This window comes from Symphodus melops, assembly GCF_947650265.1.
Source record: "Symphodus melops genome assembly, chromosome: 15".
NCBI lineage: Eukaryota > Metazoa > Chordata > Actinopteri > Labriformes > Labridae > Symphodus > Symphodus melops.
Window position 1 is genome coordinate 20,404,874 of NC_136705.1, and position 19,463 is coordinate 20,424,336.

A 19,463-nucleotide genomic window follows, 5' to 3' on the forward strand; every position below is an offset into this window, starting at 1 on the left:
CACGCTCGTCTTAGACTCGCTGTGATTGGTTAGTGGTGTGAAACCCAACTCTGACTGGTTGTTTTGATTCATCTTGAACGCTTTTGTTAAAACTAGAATTCTTCCAGGCAAATCTAAAATCGTTGATGCAATAAATATTGCACATAATGATGTGAGCAGCCTATATCTCACTGACGTGTTTTGATGAAAGCAAAGCAAAACTTTAAGTTTACATGTAAAAAAGTTTATTTATTTATGCGGCATATATACAGTTCACTAGTTGGTTAATATAAATAGAAATGAAGCCATATTCTGTATTAACTACATTTGAACCAATAAACTCAGGTGGTAGAACACAACAATAAAACAAATACAAACCAAAGTTAAACAAATTGCACACTCCAAAAGAACATTAAAATTGACTTCTTCTTTTTTTTAAAAAGACAATTACTGGTAATCAAGAATTGATTTTTGAGCAGCACTAAGCAAAAAGAAGACAAGGCCTTGGCCCTTTACAAAATTGGGGATCTCTTCCAAAATTATTTTATTTCTTAATACACAAGTAACATTTGTGCTGACAATCAAAGTCGGAGGTAAGTCACAAGCTTACAGTGCAAATTGAGCTTAAACATTAAGGCAATCGCCAAACCAAGCCCTGAGAACAAATACAAATCTATGACACTATATCACCTGTCTCCGTCTGGTGATTCTGATTGACTTGAGCCTCCATCTCCATGTTATGCAAAAGACCCTCTGTGTCTCCCCCTGTCCTGTTTGGCTCAACGTCTCCCTCGTCCTCATCTTTATTGGACACTATTTTGACCTCCTTCTCTTCCCTGATTTTCTTCTCTTCGTCTTCCTCTTCTTCATCACTGCTGTTCACCTCCTGATCTTGTTGGATGCTTGTCAAAATATCCACGGACAAAGGCTGCCAGAAATCATACAGCTTACCCTGCAGGAAGAACATACAGAATAGAAAATCTAATTTACAAAATCTTTGACAAATGTTTTTATGTTTCGGTGGAAAATAAGTGCAAATAAAGTATCATAATAGTGTATTGGTACCGTACATTTAGAGGCCTTGTCTTCTGAAGAAGTATCTGCCACTTGGTGTAGATCCTGGCCACCAGGTCCTTCACCTGGAGGGAGATGGTAGATTAACATAACCAACTGCCTATAGTGTTTTCAGGGTAATCAACTAAACTGAGGTGTAGAATAAAAAAGCTTTTCAAATATTTACAGTGCAAAATGTTAAAAGTTTAAGAGCATAGTCTTGGGGCAGATGCGAACAAAGATCTGTCAAAGACGCTGCCCGACAGAAACTGACCACTGCAAGTCTTACAGTTTGGTTTTATGACTCCACATAAGTGGATCTACGAATTTCAAGAGGTAGAATGTTTGTTTACATTATTATATTTATACATGTACTATTCAATATGAAATGAATGTATATATGACGTACATTTATAAATCAGTCTGTGAAATCTGTGTACAATTTGTGTTTTTGACTGTAGATGTTTAATAGAAGAACATGTTTATGATTAGTTTTTTTAAAAGAGCATATTGGTCGTGCAGTTGCCGACTGGGTAGCCTTATAGTACAATATGTGTTTGATACATAACTGATATAAGCTTTAGTGACAATCAGATGTTTATTTGTGTTAAACAGACAGGGAATCAGCTGGACTCCCTGTGGTTTATTACTTTCTGAATTTCTTTCAAATCGGATTGTTAAGTCACTTTCCTATGATTAGATCACGGGTGTCTTCAACCTGCAACATGCTCTTTAAAGATGTAAGAATGTCTTACACTACACCGTCACTTCTGTTTGAAGTCACACTCACCTTGCTTCGGTAGAGGCGTTTCTCGCTCTCTCTGATGTCACACTTCACATGCATTTCCAGCTCAGAGCACAGATTCAGCATGTGCTCCTGGTTACAAAGACAGATTCAAGGTAACAATAACATACCTCTCCTCAAAAGGACAAAACAATCGAACAATCACTTTGCACTAGGCAAAAAAGGGAAAGAAATGGAGCCTTACTTTTTGATCAGCTGGGAAGATCTGAAAATTGGAAGCCTCGTTTGTCAACGTCAGAAGGCTATAGCAGAGGTAGTAAGACTGAAATATCCAATAAAAGACAAGAAACTTGTATCAGAACGTTAAGAAAATCGCATGTCATCATCTTACAGAAAGATTCAGTCCAATACTTTTATGAAAAGGTTCATTTAATAACCAATAATAAGAAAGCAACTCATGAAACAAGTTTGCAGTTTTAGGCATTAACCACGTGTTCACCTGTTGGTCCAGGGTCGCCATGTCCTCCTTTTCTCTCTGAGTCCTCAGCCGGTTCTGAAGCAGGGTCGAGGGCTGCATGCGGGGCAGGAAGCGCCTCAGTTCAGAAAGCTTACATGGTCGAGGATGAGGAGAGAATTTAAGATTAGTGAGGCCATTAATAACATTCATTAACGTTTCAAAGAGAATCAACTTCAGGTTATATACTGATTTTTACCTGAATCTCTTCTCCTGTAGGTGTGTAAGTACAACTTCCATCCAACAGTTTGGAGATCATGGACAGGCTCAGATGGCGACGAAGCTGCCTTTAGAAATAAATATGAACAGTTACTAAAAGTCATTGGAGACAAGTAGAGGGAAGATGTGAAAGCGATTGAAGGACTTACTTTCCACGGGTGTTGTCGGGAAGCATTTGAACAAGCAGGCACATGTTGTGGTGGTCATCCGTCAGATCAGTGAGAGCCAAACAGATTCTGGGCATCTAGAAACAGATCATAAATGATCCAATCCAGTTAAAAGGACAGAGTTCATTCACAGTTCTATTACTGTCATATTATTTTCAGATGTTATTGTATGGATGATAAGGCTGTTGTGATACACTTCTGCAAAAAACAAATGATTCCAAGCAAATTGATTAAAGATCTGGTTTGTCTGTATTTCTGTTGCTGTGTCAAAACAGTTATCAATATTGTGTTTGCTACCAGCACTGTATAGAAGTTTTAAAATCTGGTATTGTAACAACTTTATTTGTCATGCATGCTTTAACAAATAAGCTTGTTGAGATTCTTCATGTCTGCCTTCAACCCCTGAGCAAGGAGGAGCAACAGAGACACCTGCCACATGTGAATCCACTCACCCAAACCATAACAAGGATCAGAGCTCACTGTTCAGTTTGCTCTCCATATGACAAGACCTGTGTCCAGCTTTCTTTGCTTAGTGCGTATAAAAAAACAAAAACAAACATACACACACACTCTGCAAATTAAGGGGAAACCTGTGGCAATAAAAAACCTGAAAGTAGAATCATCGTCCCATGCCTCGACTCCACCGTGAACATCAATGAGCTTCAGGTTACACCTCAAACACGGCTGTTGAGTTTTATTGCTAAAACAAAAATTTGCCTCAACCCCATTAACTGAACTCACGTACATAGGACTCGTATATACGTGTTGCACACATCAACTTACCATGGCGTTCCAGTCCCTGAAGTTGTTGACTATTTTGTGCAGCAGAGAATACAGCTCCAGTGTGGACTGGAGGATGAGCTGCGTGTCCAGCCCCACCTTTCCCAACACTGTTATTAAGAGCAGCAGCTCATGGTCGCTGTAGGCCCGTGGACAGAGGCCCGTGCAGTACGACAGGTACTGCACATGATGCCACAAGAGAAACAACAAGTAATGAATGAATGAATGAATGTGGACTTTAATGTGATCTTTGACAAACTGTCTTCCTCAAGGGAATGACTGTTCCTATCATATCTGTTTTCACCTTCAAGACATTGATGCAGTTGTGTTCAGGGAAAGTGCTCTGTTCCTCAGTACTGGACGGACTCTCTGCTATGAAGTAGATATCCTCCCTTTAGAAACACAGAATAAAATATAATAAACAACGGTCAGCTCACTAACTAAACTTTGTAAATAAGCGACGATAAAACAAATGGTGACATTACTCACAGCAAATCTCCCTCAGTGAATGGAGGCTGCAGATTTTCAAAAGGAAAGAGGGTAACAAAGGAAGCTCCCATGTTCATGAGGACAAGTGTGAAATCAGCCAAACTTGGCACCCACACTTCAAACTTCTGGCTTCCGTTTTTAACTGAGGAAGCGTAAAAGCACGTTAAAAAAGCATCTCAGCATGAGTGTGGAGAAACAAATGACTCATATGAGGAAAAAAAAAGGAATGTACCTATTTGATAAGCAGCTACACAGGCTATGTCACAGAGGGTCTGTAGTATATTTTCAGACAACATCCTCTCATTGTGGACTGACATCATCTGAAAGCACAGAACAGAGAACATAGAATCGGGGTCAAGCACTGACATTTTGAGAAAAATCCATAAAGGCATTTTTTCAGGTGAGAGTGAAGCCTACCTTGAAGAGAAAACGTGTAACCTGAGTTGGACAGGGTGAATGATGAGCGTATGCTTCCTGGAACAATCCACTAAATACATGTAATCTCAGCTGAGCATGGCTGGACCTGGGAGAGGGCGGGGAAACAGCAGAGGGATGTTGAAGAAGCAAAAAAACGAACACCCTGGCTTACTTGATTCAAATGAATCTTATTTGAGAACACATTTGAATAGACGTAAGCTCAAAGATCTTTACAGTAAATTAAAAAAACAAGAAGCTGAATACATGCTGCAGTTCCAAGTGCTGGAACACATTACCACACTGTATAGAAGGTTTATCTTTTTTAATTCCTAAGGGACATAATGTATTATGATTCTTTCACCATTCTTTTAAGGCAAGAAGTTTAAAGCCACATTATAGAAGAATATTATTCGTAAAGTAGACAATAAAACTGTTAAAAATAAATTCTCTTGTGTTTTCTTTATAAAGTTAAGAATCATGTTTTATTTTTGAGTACAATCACTGTTTTTTTTGTAGTATTTAAACAACAAATATATTTTTAAAACAAACTCTAAATGCATTTTAAATACAATAAGTGACAGCTCTTACAACAAACATAGCTGCAGGCTGAAAGGAATAACTGCAGGTACGTCCAAAATCACAACAAGTTAGAAATGTTAGGAGGCTGCGTTCGGAGATGCTCGTTTGCATACCATGGTTGTAACGAGAGGTAATTTGAGCCTCTCTTATTCTCCTCTGGCACCAATAAGACTTCTTTGCCTGAGAGCGGCCGCTCACTAACCCTAACCCTTTTTTTCAGACCATCAATTCAGTTGCTGATAGTACGAATTTCTGTGAATACGTTCAGTTTGGTTACACTTTGTAGAGGTGACTTTGCTGTTAGCAGACTACGATCTATTCTGAGAAGCTATGACCATATTTGAAGAGAATAATGTCATTGTGAGTGTATTTATGGCCCCTGATTGAAAACAGCAGGACAAAAAAAAACAAACAAGTCCACCCTTTCCAGGGTGACCGCTGGTTGTAAACGTGTACATACACACACAAAACCAAAAGATAACTCACCAGAGAAGCGCTTTCTGAGCTGGCCCCTCTGGAGGGAGCAGGCAATTTCTCAGCTGCAGCGTGTTCTGGTTGAAGATCTGGCCAAATTTCTCCAGCTTGAACACCATTTCTCCTGGAGGCACCTCCCTGATTGCACTTGACATCAACGAGTAGCGCTGCAGAAACTCCCTGGAAAACAAGATAAAGATAAAAGACAAAAATGCCGATTACAGATGATCACTGTGAAGGACTTTGTGGGAGTCAGAGTGCTTCTGCATGTCTTACTGGTGTTCAGTTGTGATCCCCTCTTCCCGGCTCTCCTCAGCCTCCTCATATTCAGCTATTCTCAACAGGTCCTCTTTGCATGCGGTCAAAAGCTGCGTCTCAATCTCTTTTGATCTACAGAATGTGGAGACAGTTTACAAATTGTATGTGCAACTACTCGAGTTCTGACAAGATTATGAAACATTATACCCTGTTTTAACCCTATACCTTTTGTTGGAATCAATTTCTTTCAGCATCTGGTCAAGACTGTTCTTGTAGTTGCCTGACTTTGTGTAGGACGGCACTGCCTGCTGTGGAAAAACAAAACATTTCAAGTGTTAAGAGAGACACATGTCATACGTCGAGTTTAACAGGTTCTGCACCTCAGTGATTTCAATGTCATACATACAGATATCTGTGAACAATGTAAACACGCATGTGGAGCTTACAGTTTTTGGCTTGCAGCTGCGAGGGCCAGGTGTACCTGGCTCTGAGAAGGCTCCCTTCTCGGGGGTATCTGCAGACTTGGCTGCACGCTCCATCATCTCCTGCAGAGAAAGCAGCTGCTCATCTTCACTGCTTTGGGAGCTCTGAGTTAGATCCATGTCTAACGCTAAGCTCAGATCCAGGTCTAGCTCCACATCTACAGGATCCACATCATCCACCTGCTGTCTCCTCTCTCCACTTGCCCGCCTCTCCAGCAGTGGAGACTGACCACAAGGATGTGTAGAAGAATGTCTGGAGGCAGCAGGGCCCGTCTCAAGAGCGCATGCTCTCGCATTGTTGGAGTGGTGAGTTGTGGGTTTCTGCCTGCTTGAAAATGTAACGTGATCGTTTTTGAGTTCAGTGTCCTTACTGTGAGGGGATCCAAGGTTTTCAAGATTAACTCGCGTCAAAGTTACAGTTGGAAATAAGGATAGCTGTGAGGAGCGGTTCGGCTCACCAGTACGAGGACAACCAATTATTTTAGCATTCTGAATTTTGCGACATAACGTTTCAGTAACCGTGGCAACAGGGCTGCTCTCGTCGGATAAACAACTTTTCACTGAGGCGGAAGGTTTGACCGCTCCCCCATCTATATTTGGCTTTGAACTTTTATGGGCAGGGCTAACAACATATGTTATAGGATCAGGGGTGAAAAGGTCATCTGTATCATTTGGTATTGTGACAGGTTTTCTTGAATGGGCAGTTTTGCTCCGTTTCAATGCGGACCTCTGAGAATCTGAATTTGGTCTTGAGGTTGGTACGAGGGTGAAGCTGCTCAACTTTCTATTCTCCTCCATCTGATGACCTCTGTCCGGGGTCTTGACTGGCAGGATTGATGTACTACACTGAGAATGACCAGAGTGGTGGCTCCCTGAGTGAAAAGGAGGTGAGAGACCATTATCTTTCTGCAGAACTCGATGGGAAAACGAAGAGCTCAATTCACCCGATTTATTTTTTTCCTCTCGTCTTTTCCTTAAACTTTCTTCACCTTGCTTTGAAGAGGAAAATACATCAATTAACCTCAGAGTGTGGTTCTCAGTATGCTCTACATAGGCTTGCTTTGCTCCCATTGGGGGGTTTCTCTGTTCACAAGGTACAAGTGACTGTGACGGGTAGGAACACTGGGTAGGTCTGAGTGAGGATGAGAACGTTGATTGGGCATGTACTGATTCCTTCCAAGGATGGTTATCTGTAGTTTTAGGTGACTGTTCAGAAAATAAGGATTGCCTTGATGATGGCACAGACACCGGTGAAGTTCTCAGTGAGTTGCCAGCAGTTGGCTTTGGTGTCTGTGCTTTGCAAGAGTTTTCACAGCCCAGATTCACAGCACTGTCAACATAGTCCTCAGACTCCCTCCTCCTCTTCAGAGGAGAGCTGTTCAAGTCCACTGCTGGAGACAGAAAAACACAACGAAAATCAATTTTTCTTCACAAATAGAGTTAACAGTCGTCATCAAATGTCTTTGGTCCACTGCAAATCTGCTTTAATGACAAAAAGATATTTAGTAAGAAAAAAGTGTAAGGACTTGTGTCCACCTGGAAGCTTTTTTACAGGCAGATAAGCGCCGACTCAGCTCTCGAGAGCGCTTGGAGGAAGCACTTTTGTGCTGAGAATAAACGTGCCGCACATGCTTGTTGTGTGACCTCCAACTATGCTATCAAAACAAGGAGGATTTGGAAACACAACATTAGCACTACTCAAGCTGGGCACTGCACTTGCTTTTGCAAACACAGAAGCAGGCACTCACCAGGTGGACACATGCTCCTTCAAACATGAAACATGGGGATGTTTTTAAATTTACCATTTTATCTAAACACTTCTAAATGCTCCATTACAAATATAATTTCAATGAAATATTACTTTCTCATAACTATACCTGGAATAAACTTGTCAGTTGAACATGTCCGTCGATGTCGTAGGTCCTAAAACAGAAAACAGACACTTATTTGAGAGATGTTTTAAGCAACAAAATAGTATCAGGTCCTCCTGCACACACTTTGATCATGTGCTTACGTCATGCATGACCCCAAAGTGAAATTCACCGCAAATGCAATTCCAAATACATAGATGATATATGTTTGTCAAAAATAATCCAAACTTCTTTTGGAGACAACAACCCCAATATGTGAATGCAAAGATGGATGGAGGCCTAAAAGTTATTCTGACTTAATGGAAGTCTGAAAATTAATCGGATAACACTTTTAGTTCAAACATAGTAACTCATGTTGGTACTACTTTCCAAATCACGTCATCAAACTGGAGGATTGAGATTTGTTCTTATGATGGATTTTGCTGTTGACAAACTATCGATTTCATTTATAACAGATCATTTCTGTTTTCATTTTATTATCAATTTTCAGTAAACATAAGCAAATGGACGGCCATCCAACTAGAACTTAATGTTTCATTTCATTAGATATTACTAAAGTTACCTGGCAAGGGGTTGCTGGGTACAGCTCAGCTTTTAGACCTGGAAACGTTCCCCTGGGGGCCGGGTGAGGAAGACGATTAGGGACCTGTGAGGGTTTCATTGGACTCTCCTTGGCAAACGATGTGGAGTGGGATGAGAAGCGCTGCTGGAGGGTCAAGTCCTTTCCTAAAACACAAAGAACATTTGTGAAAAAAATGTCTTCAGTCACCTTTTCTATTCGGTACAATTAAATGCTCAAGTTGTACCTGTGTTACTGAATTTACTATTTGAAACAGCTAGATTTCAACGTTTCACAAGCACATGTATCTGCCAGAATCCTGTTTTGCATTTGTGTTTGCTTTCACCTTGTAAAAAACAAAAAACAAAACAGCATACATGTAAAGTTTTGGCTGTGTATGAACAATGAGAGCGTTATAAAACTGTGCCAGCACGATAGGGCAGATTTGGACTCTAAATCTCTATTTCAATAGGTATGAGTAGAGTTACTAAACCATATTTAATTAATCTCACATGAAAAAGCACTGTTGTGTTTTATGTTGTTTTTGACTTTTAATAGAAGCCTCTAATTAAAATGTAAGTGTTGACAATTTCTTTCAATAAACTAAGAGAACAAGTTTTTTTTTACAACTATGTACACTTTCACGCGCGTGTTCGGAATGATCTACTTCTAAAGCTATAACTGAGTGGAGAGATTACTACAAATTGACTGACCAAAATAAATGACTTATGATATTTTTTACATCAGGTAAAATTAGTGTTGAGACTTTATGATTATAAAAAGGACCATAACATTAGATATCAGAAGAATGCACATTGAAGGATTTAGACAAACTAACATTATTTACAGCGGAGCTTTTCTCTTACTTCAAAAATTGATTAGATGATATGAAATGAGGTGCAAAATGCATAACTAATAAGCTGTAACACTTGACTTAGAAAATAAAATACATTTTCAATCCCAATATTACTCCTTACAGCATATTTAACCAGTTAAAGATATATGCCCTGAACAACATTAGCAACAAAGGCAAGTCGAGTAAAAGGAGAATATTTAATCCTACATTGTAAGGACATGTGGTTTATTTCAAAATCAAAACAAACTATTACCTCCAAAACTACAACTAAACTAAATAACACATCTCAACAGTTTTAGTAAAACATGAACATCATGAGTCGATGCCTTTGTGCAGAGAGAAGCCGGGTTTTGGGTTTTGCATGTGCATGCTTGGGCAGGTTTGCAAAATATCACATTTCATGACTGTGTTTTTCTCAATATCGTCTACAAAACTTTTCTTCCACACTCAACACACTGTAAAGTTAAGTTGCACCTTTATTGTCAAAAACACCAAGTTGTGATAGTCCAGGATCTGACACAGTGACCCACCTTTAGCTCTCGGAGAGAAGTAATCTGCAAATGTTCTGCAAAAGAAAGCGCAAAGGAGAAACTGATGAGTGTGGACAATAAAAGCAATTCAGCAATGTAAAAAAAGGTGACGCTATTGCAACTAAATGCTTTTTGTTTTAAACCCAATGTGTAAAGCCGCAAAACAAACAGCTACCACGAGTATGGCCGCCAGCAGTAATACACCTGCAAGTCCACTTCTGTTTTGTTACCAATCACATCATGCTACGTCAAGTAACAAGATGACAACAATCAAAAGCTCAGAGGGAAGGATGTTGGGTCTCTTTACCGGTTTGACATAACGTTAAGCACACCCCAAAAACGGTCAGGCAGGGCAGAGTAAACAAAACACCACCAACTAAGTCATAGATTATCTCGGTGCTTATGCTAGCACGAGTAAATACAATGCTAGCTAACAGTAGTTCACCTTTCCTAGAAAGCAAACTGACGTTAGGGGGCGAGTTTACATCGTATCAACAACATGACTGCGTTATTAAGTAACCCACAGCTACGACCCTTCCTTGTAGACTCGGGTGCTAAGAAAAGCAAACTGAAGGTTAATAAACGAAGCGTTCTCAGGTCGGTTTTTTTTTTTTACAGGAAGTTGTTTCGCTATCCGTTAGCTCGCTAACGCACTGAGCAATAGATGTCAAATGAAGTCTGACGGCTCTCTTACCGAGTGTTTCCTTCATTCTCTGTTGTTCTTCTCATTGTGAGGATTGTCAACGTATTCTTATAACAACAGACATCGACTATTATGGACTCACAGCTACCAATTCATTTTTAATCAAACTGGTCTCATCCCGCCTGCAACAGAAACGTCCTACATTAAACAGATGCATCATGGACCTTGGAGTCCAGCTTTGTGGGTTGCGCCCAGAATAGACTGTGTGCGCTAAGTGTGCTCCAGCTATGCATGAATTGAAACGTAAGCTGTGTCCGAAATCATTCCCTACTTACTATATAGTGCACACTAGTGTGACTATTTAGCTACATGTGAAATTCTTCAATAGCAACGGAGGACATTTTTGTTGTTTACTTAAGGGCAAAAACAAACAAAAGCCACTCGATGTTACTGTTGTTATATTAAATTAGCTTCAGGTTAACGGTTCTGTGCTTCATTAATCAACTTTATAAAGATGATTTTTTTCACATTTTACTCACGTTTTCGTTGCTGTTTCTGAACAGTTTATCCTTAGCGGTGTTGACAGATGTCAAAATGACCTTTTCGTTTCTTCTTTCTGAGAATCAACATTGGAGCGCGTGCTGCGTTAAAAAAAATGTTCATCGCTGATTGGCTGCAGAAAGTGAAAACGTCATATTTGTGACAATGTTACGCTTAAACGCGCTAAGGTGTACCTTTCGTGTACTGACACACAACTGAAGTTATAAATGAAATACAAAACTTGTCCCAAAAGCAATTCTATTCTTTATTTTCTGAACTGCATACACAAGATTTATTCAAAGGAAAAGGGTCACTTTTAACTTCTCGTGTAGCATTTTATCTTCAGACAGTGTTCAAATTTCCCTCTGAGGACAGTTTGTGTATGCCACCAAATCTGTTCCTCCAACTTTCACATTTCCTAACCAAGACTCCAAAGTGCACCTTTAAATATTGTCAAAAACAACGTTGCACATGTACATGCCCAAAATAGCAAGATGTTTAGCAAGATGATTCAGAATGTACTTTCGTAATTGATAAGAGTGTGATTGACAAACATTTTTCAATTCAAACAGTTACACGCAGGCTACCCAATGAAACTTGCATTTATGTAACTATGGATCAGTGGTTTGAGCTGGCAATCACTGAAGCTATACATGTTAGTCCAATTAATCTGCACATTTTTTCCAGACTGTCCTGGTAGCTGTCTTGTAATTGTTCTGTTATGTGTTCTGTAAGTACCTGCTCTGGGAAATGTAGCTTAAAATGTGGGCATATTTACATGGCTGACATGTTGATTAATGTTTGCTGTCTTAATTCAAGAAATAAAATAAAAAAAAGCAAACTAATTTGATTTATACATCCATTTACATTTATTACATCAGGGTTTTCTGGGTATACATTTAACGAACACAGAGGAGAGACCTAGGTTTGTTTTCTAAAACCACTTTCTTGTTCCTTGCAACGTGAGGTGAGATGTAAAGAATTGCAATAAAAGGCACATAAACACAGTTACAAAAAGAGGCAAAGACAGGAAGTCAAACAAACTTTTAAAGATAATGATCAGACATATCTTCTGTTAATTATCTGCCACAGTGGTATTGAGAAATTGTATGATTACCCTCCAAATCCAAATGGATTTACATTGCAATGCTGCTATAAATGCAATGTTTGGCAGTGTTACTAAAGTTGAAATACAAAGACACAAATATAGAAAGTCAGACACAGCACAGACATCAAAATAACATTTAAACACACTGCACAAATATCACTTTTAGAAAGCAAAGTAGGCGAAAAGGACTGTAACGTTGCTTTGAAGTCTAAACTGTACTGCTCTCAAGAGATTACAAAGTGTTACTGGAATGCATCAAATAATTGACTTAAAGAGGAATACGTTGTTCACCCTTTGCAATGGTCTCTTTGAAGTCAAAAGGTTTTTCATAAAACCTGGCAAAAGTCAGTTTAATAAAAGAAACAGGTCCAACTTCTTCAGTGTATTTGATAAATAAGTGTCAGTATACAGGCTACAGTTGGGTGAGTCTTCAGTCTTCTTGTACAGCAGGCAGTGAAACCACTGACAAACAAAATATTACTCCTGAGTCGACTATTGGGATTTTTTAAGTGGACATTCAAGTATGCATATAATTTTGAAATTAAAATGCTATCTTTATTAGGCTGTAATGTTATTAGATCATTTCTTCAGCACAGGTCATTTTAAAATCTATTGAGAGCTTAATATATTTCAACTGTTTGCAATCTATCATCCCTTTTCTTTGCAAAGGGAGTTAGGTTAGGTTGTACTCCTCGTGTTTAAGAATCTAAAATAAGTTATGGTCTTGTGGAAAACACTGATCTGAGGACAGCTGTTACAGCAATCTTAACTGTCTCATACAGAGAAATGTTTTCTATAACTTTACTTCTTGGCCTTTCCCTGGGCAGCCACAGCCTCCATGGCTTTGCGTACAGTCTCCTCATCTCCAAGGAACTGCATCGCCTTCAAGGGCTTCAGGTTCTTGTCGAGTTCGTAGAGGATGGGGATGCCTGTTGGTAGGTTCAGCTCCATGATGGCTTCATCTGACATTCCTACAGGTAACGGGATACACAAACAGTTTTGTGAGTGATGAGGAGTTTGTTTGCAAGATAACTCTGTACGTAAACAATGAAGCTCACCCTCAAGGTGCTTAACAATCCCCCTCAGACTGTTTCCGTGGGCGGCGATGAGCACCCTCTTTCCTTTTTTGATTTGCGGGGCGATCTCCTCGTTCCAAAAGGGCAGCGCCCTTGCGATGGTGTCCTTAAGGCTCTCGCAGGAAGGAAGCTGGTCCTCTGTAAGGTCAGCGTAGCGACGATCCTGCAGAAAAGATATCCTTAGTGTAGCATTTTATTGCTTGACTTATTGTCTTCATGTCCAAGTTCCAGTTACCTCTCCTTTATATTTCTTCATTTTACATCTTTACAAATTAAAATCTGTTGTTCATGATATGCACTGAAGGATTTCCCAATGAATCTTCTTCGTGTTATTGTCCATTGAGGTTGGAATGTGCATTGGTGCTGGGGAGTATAAATTACATGAGCCTAAAATGCCTTAAAGCAAACTACAAAAGTAAGGTATAGTTAAATGAGTTAAGTGGCCTCCGACATCAAGAGTTTAATCAGTAAGAATATTTTTTATGTAAATTACAGGCATGGAATAAACATATCTTAAATGTGGATATCTCTATCTCTGCTCGCTTCTGATGAGCTTGTTTCCACATCCACTGAACTTTGAACTTAAACCGAGCAGACCTCATTCTAGCCCGTCATATATTAACTCACCTTGTTCATGCTATTAGGTAATAACATTGGGGCGCATGCACAACCAAAAACCAGAGGACTATTTCTCCAGTGTGTGGTTTGGATTTAAATAACACTAGCTCAGTTGTATTGTGTGAAACAAACATTTAGACATTGAAGCTAACTGTGTGGTGAACAAAAAGATTTACACAACTGGCCTTCAGTTCAATATTTTCACTACGAACACTCCGGTCAGTCCTGCCAGTTTAACTCAGCTCAAGTCATTCCTCCCCTTTGTTATGCCTTTGTGTAGTTTCTTTATCACCTGTTTCAAAATATGCCAGATATGCAAAAGTTCTGTGGTGAAGCCTCCATGCTGTTGATATCATATCTTACCTTGCTGATGATAGTGTAGTAGTCATGATCTGGGCCCATTTGGGGAGGAGGGATGTCAAAAGAACGCCTCCAGATCTTCACCTGAGCCTCTCCGTGCTTGGCTGCTGTCTCTGCCTTGTTTAACCCAGTCAGGCCTCCGTAGTGACGCTCATTCAGACGCCAGGTCCGGTGTACCGGCACCCACATCTGGTCGATGCTGTCCAGGACCAGCCACAGTGTCCTGGTGGCCCGCTTCAGCACAGAGGTGTAGCATATATCGAATTCAAAGCCGGCATCTGTGAAAGTAAACAACCCAGAGATTAATGCACTCTGACCGCATTCAGCATCTGTGACCATTTCTTTCAGACTTGTTCACGTCTTTTTGGGAACAACAAGCCAGCACCTACTGCTTTAAATTTACACATAATCATAATAACAACCAAGTATTTTCTGTGTTAAAGATTACAAATGAAACTGATGACAGTTAATGAAATGTACAATAAATAATATAATGTCCTTTCTTTAGTTTATGCTTGAATTTGATCATTTATTGTTTTTCTTTATTATGTATTATTTCTCATCGATAACCGTGATCTATGAAAAATGTTTTTAAATTATTGAAATGGTAAAATAACAGCAATTATTGGATTAGCAAATTAGGTGCTGATTCACTTTCTTGCACCAACCTGTTGACTAATGTACACTAGGTTTCAGGTGTAACTACAGGATAATTCTTTTGGCTGTCTCTTAGTATATATGGCTCATATTTGATTTCTTCCCATGTGAATGTGACTACCGGTATGTTACAGGTGAATAACATCCATGACACAAACCTGAACCAGACATGCAGAGCTGTATTTTTGTCGTCTATGTGGCATCAGTTCTGAGGTCATACACATAGGATTGAATAACAAATAAATGTCCTATATATTTTTATACACAAACTGGCTTCCTCTGCAGCAGTGCATCGACATAAATGCATCACTTAACTGCACTAAACTGCATGTTTGCACGTCGTCCACGTGACACCAGCAGGGGGCGCTCCGTGCTCTGATGCGGGTTACGCAACCGGAGCCTTGCATTGGCCTGACAATAATCAGAGAAATAACTGCACTGAATGGCGAAAACAACTAAAACATATTCATTCTCACCTTTCAGGGCTTGTCCACCTCTCTTAGCCTCTTTGACTCCGGTTTCGCTCAGGTCTGCATCAAACCAGCCACAGAACCGATTCTCCTGGTTCCAGCTGCTCTCTCCGTGGCGAATCAGCACCAGCTTGTAAGCAGCCATATTTATTCAACAACTGTACAACTCAACTGTACTATGTAACCTAAATGAACGTTTAGTTGAGGAGTTCCCTCTTTATAGAAGAAAACAGTTTCGCACTTGCTGTCAGACCGGTACGGAGTTTTATACAGTGGATTGGTTACTCTACTACTTCCGGGTTTTCACAACCAATAAGATTTCAGTGAATTCTGTGTCTTTTATTCTCGACCAATTAAAGAGGTGGGCGTCATCGGCGGGGACTGTACTACGACCTTTACAATGTACATTGTACTATATTGACTTTTTACTGTCTTTTAGTCTATCTGTCTGTCTGTCTGTGATTTGATTTGTGTATCTACTTGGACATACAACAGTCAAAATGGAAGTCACTTTATAGGCAACATATATCTATACCATAGGGTGCAGATAAAAACAGTGTAAGCATGATTGTTCATTCTTAGCTGGTTTGATAAAAACAGACCAAACACTAACTTGCCCCCCACCCTTTTTTTTTAGTTACAAAGTGCTGCAGCTTAGAGGCTTAGAGGTAACTTTTTCGAACAGTTGCTATTGCTTTAAAACAAACTAATGAATTGTTGTGCCAGAGCCCCTAAGAGCAAAATGAGTTGGAAAAGTCTCATGTGACCTTTTTGTGAACTCCAATATCTGGTTGTTGTAGGGCGACAGTTTATCATTGGAGCATTTATTTGCCTCACACAAAGTTAAATTCATTATCTCAGTTCTGTTGACACATCTTTCTCAATGTTGCACAGCAGTCCTTTCTTACTTTGTCTAGCTTTATAGTTTTTTTCTGCCTGATATGATATGTCAAAATCCTCCTGGATATGAATATAGACTGTGTTATACTTTGGGCCACTTCCTTCATCCGACATAAGACTTTATAGGATGTGTTAAAATGGTTTTGCCTGTAGAAAAATATTCTATCAGGCTAGTGGTGTATGTTTATGCTAAAGCAAAAGTTCTTTTCGTGGCCCACCATCAACGATGGTGGAAACGTTGTTACAATCTTGATCAAAGATGTAAAGGAAATGACCACGGTGAAATGTGATATTCATGTCTACAGAGTAATACAATTTATCGAAGGATTGGCGATCAGATAATCTCAAGAAAAGGCATGCTCAGTTACTACCAAAATGCAGGAGTAGGTGTGAGAATTTAGTATTCACAATAACTCATTGCATTGTCTTTTACACTTTGAGTTTCATGAGCATAAAGATTGTGGTTTAAATTAAAGAGACATTTGCATATAAGCATTCTGGGTTTTTTTAACAGCTGTCTGACATGCTCATGTTGTACTTTTCAGTGTGTAATTCTGCTCACACTGCTCCAAGATGTTGTTTGAAAAGTGTTTTCTTTTTTAAAAGAGTTCCACTTTTGATTTTAGTCATATAGGAAAATTAACCCTAACCTCTTTCCCTGTATTTGAGATTCCGTTTTAGAGCAGTTAAAATTACAGGTGACAAATCACGAAGGTGTTGCTTACTTAATTTTCTCGAACATGCCAAAGAGCCAATAAATGTCAGACAGGAAATTAGTGAAATTATCCACCCAGTCTTTCCCTCCCTGTTTCTCTAACTTTCTCTGTACTTTGGCTTCAGTTTTGCAGAGTAAAGGAGGCAGTGGCATTTCAGTGCACTATAAATAGCTTCATTTCCCACCATGGCTGCCATTGCCCTCACGCAACAAATGAACACTGAGCTCTATTCAGACATATTGTGTGGGCAAAAGCTGCCGCAACAGATGTGGAATTAAGAAACCCCAGTTACCATGTTAGCAACTTTGAACTGCATGGCGTGTGTCAGAAACAGACTAAAAATGAACAGTGCGCTGATTCATGCCTCACACACAGGAAATATCATTCTCAGATTCCTGCCTGGCTCTTTAGAAGACACATCTTTTGCTCTTCCTCTGCTCATTCACTTGTTCTGTCTGTCTCCATCTGTTTTCTCAGCCCCTCTCCCTCTCTTCTGCATTGGAATGTGCACTTCAGCAGGATTTGATAAAAGTGTGGTTAACACGGTGGTGGTGGTGGTGCTGCTGCTGCTTCTGCGTGCATGTCTGTGTTTTCATGTTTCATGTGCCTACATGTAGAATGAGAAACCAAGACAGGAGAGGACGGGAGGCAGACACGGGCAGGATGAAGCACTTCCTCTGGAATTACCCACCCAGACTATGGGTGCAGAGGGAAGATCTTTTCCAGTCCAGCTGCTGAGTAGGTTATAACCAACCAAGTTTACACACCTTGTTTAATAAAAAACTGGGCTCTTCTCAACAAAGAAAATGTAAAACAACACTGCTACAATAGTCATAAGTACTGTGCTCTGTGAATAAACAAAGTGAGTCATAGATGGCTAAAGTATTTCTCAAATGTTTGAATTTCCTCCTGAAGAAGACTAAGCATAAATAAAAAAAACACATTTTCAAAGGATAATGTAGTTTTATGTAAGTCAATACAGACATGGTTACCAGGTTATTCCAATGTAAGAGATTACAGACATAAAGCGTCATCCAATTTACAGACATAAAATGTCATCAAATTTTCAGAGCTACAGTGAACGGAAAGTTAAAGTAAGAGGAAGTCTTGGACAAAAAGCCTCTGATGTAACATTAGAAATTACTTGATTGCATTGAGTCAGACTGCTGAAGTCACATAATACGTTGTTCTGAGGGTCAGAAAGCATGTTTGCACAGTACTCTGGATTTGATCCTCTATTGCCGAACAAGGAGTCAGATTCAGGAACACACATCCCATCTTTAATGCCAGTATAGACAGGAGGGGGGCCGGGAGCAACCAAATAACCTCAGATATAAACAAACATGAGAAACATATAATACTTTAGCAGGAAGGGAAGTGTGTACCATCATAACAACAAGGGGTAAATAGGATAGAGAATCACCTTCATTAACCTTCATTTCAAAGGAAATTAGTTGCAGTGGAAGTCAACCTCTTAAAAAGTGACTAATTTATGATCGTTCAAAACACTGACAAATCTTGAAGCAGCAACTGTTTTAACCCTATTTAATTTTGTAGGGATGCAAAATGCGTTTTCAAATAAATGTTTACATTGATACATTCTTGGCTTTTTAATACATTAATATTGGCAGTGATTTGATTAAAGCCATTAGTCACAGTTATGCAATCATTATCTATTTAGATTTCAGAAGTCCGTTTTTCTTACAGAGTGTCTGTCCTTCGGTTGAGACACATGGCATCAGTATACATGACGCTGCATTCAGGGACAGCCAAAGGGAACCATTTGGAAGTGTAACCATGACTATTGGACTGTTCATGTCTTGCAGACGGGTGGGAAAGTGCATACAGGAAATGTCTCTTTGGTTGAGTTGCCAAAAAAAATATCACACATTTGGCACTCCATGAAGCTGCCGGCTCTATATATGTCTTTATACCAAGTTCTGAGCTTTCTCTACACTTTTGTTGCTGGAACAAATTACAACATCCTCAACTGTGTTGCCCAAACACTTTTTCAGATGGCAGGAGGTTACACACTCAAGTGATTACCTGCGATTGAAAGAGTTTCATGTTTGGACATGAGTGTTATGTTTCAGGATTAAAGAAGTTTACGAACAGGACTCCCAGGGTAAATGTTGGGAATCCTTTCCTGGCCTTTAATGTCCTTTAAGTCATGTGAAGCTTAAATGAGTCACTATAGTAGATCTCAATATCAAACTGAACCCTGGAGTCGGAGCGTTGTTTATGCAGCTCACAGTCCTGCTTTGTTTTTGTTGTATACAACAGTTTGTTTCCACAGGAGTCGACACGTGGACAGGATAACGCTTCTGTGGAAATCTCAGAGGGGGAAAGAGTCAGGAGGGGCTCCTTTTTCCCCTCTTTAGAAGTGCTAGATTTATATCACAG

At 39.6% G+C, this 19,463-nt stretch overlaps 2 protein-coding genes across 6 annotated transcripts; both read right to left on the reverse strand.

The window, feature by feature from the left end:
• Positions 1 to 207: 207 nt before the first annotated feature.
• Positions 208 to 11,218, reverse strand: slf2 (SMC5-SMC6 complex localization factor 2). Of its 5 annotated transcripts, none has more exons than XM_079362928.1 (20): positions 11,155 to 11,218; positions 9,973 to 10,007; positions 8,590 to 8,753; positions 8,034 to 8,079; positions 6,121 to 7,547; positions 5,900 to 5,982; positions 5,693 to 5,806; positions 5,429 to 5,596; positions 4,364 to 4,469; positions 4,179 to 4,266; positions 3,947 to 4,088; positions 3,762 to 3,849; positions 3,461 to 3,637; positions 2,660 to 2,754; positions 2,491 to 2,578; positions 2,277 to 2,384; positions 2,022 to 2,099; positions 1,823 to 1,909; positions 1,050 to 1,118; positions 208 to 931 (listed from the first exon to the last, which is right to left on the reverse strand). In XM_079362928.1, the coding sequence occupies exons 3-20, from the start codon at positions 8,686 to 8,688 to the stop codon at positions 653 to 655; spliced, it is 3,342 nt and encodes a 1,113-aa protein (XP_079219054.1). In that variant the 5' UTR covers positions 8,689 to 8,753; positions 9,973 to 10,007; positions 11,155 to 11,218; the 3' UTR covers positions 208 to 652. The 5 variants fall into 5 exon arrangements, with proteins under 5 accessions (XP_079219054.1, XP_079219053.1, XP_079219052.1 ...); XM_079362927.1 differs by lacking the exon at positions 11,155 to 11,218 and adding an exon at positions 10,667 to 10,905 and having other exon boundaries at positions 6,121 to 7,544; XM_079362926.1 differs by lacking the exon at positions 11,155 to 11,218 and adding an exon at positions 10,667 to 10,905 and having other exon boundaries at positions 5,900 to 5,979.
• A 782-nt stretch (positions 11,219 to 12,000) lies between these two features.
• Positions 12,001 to 15,745, reverse strand: LOC306836109 (phosphoglycerate mutase 1-like). Its single transcript, XM_079363045.1, has 4 exons — positions 15,451 to 15,745; positions 14,321 to 14,595; positions 13,322 to 13,502; positions 12,001 to 13,234 (listed from the first exon to the last, which is right to left on the reverse strand). The coding sequence occupies exons 1-4, from the start codon at positions 15,587 to 15,589 to the stop codon at positions 13,065 to 13,067; spliced, it is 765 nt and encodes a 254-aa protein (XP_079219171.1). The 5' UTR covers positions 15,590 to 15,745; the 3' UTR covers positions 12,001 to 13,064.
• Between the last annotated feature and the right edge of the window lie 3,718 nt (positions 15,746 to 19,463).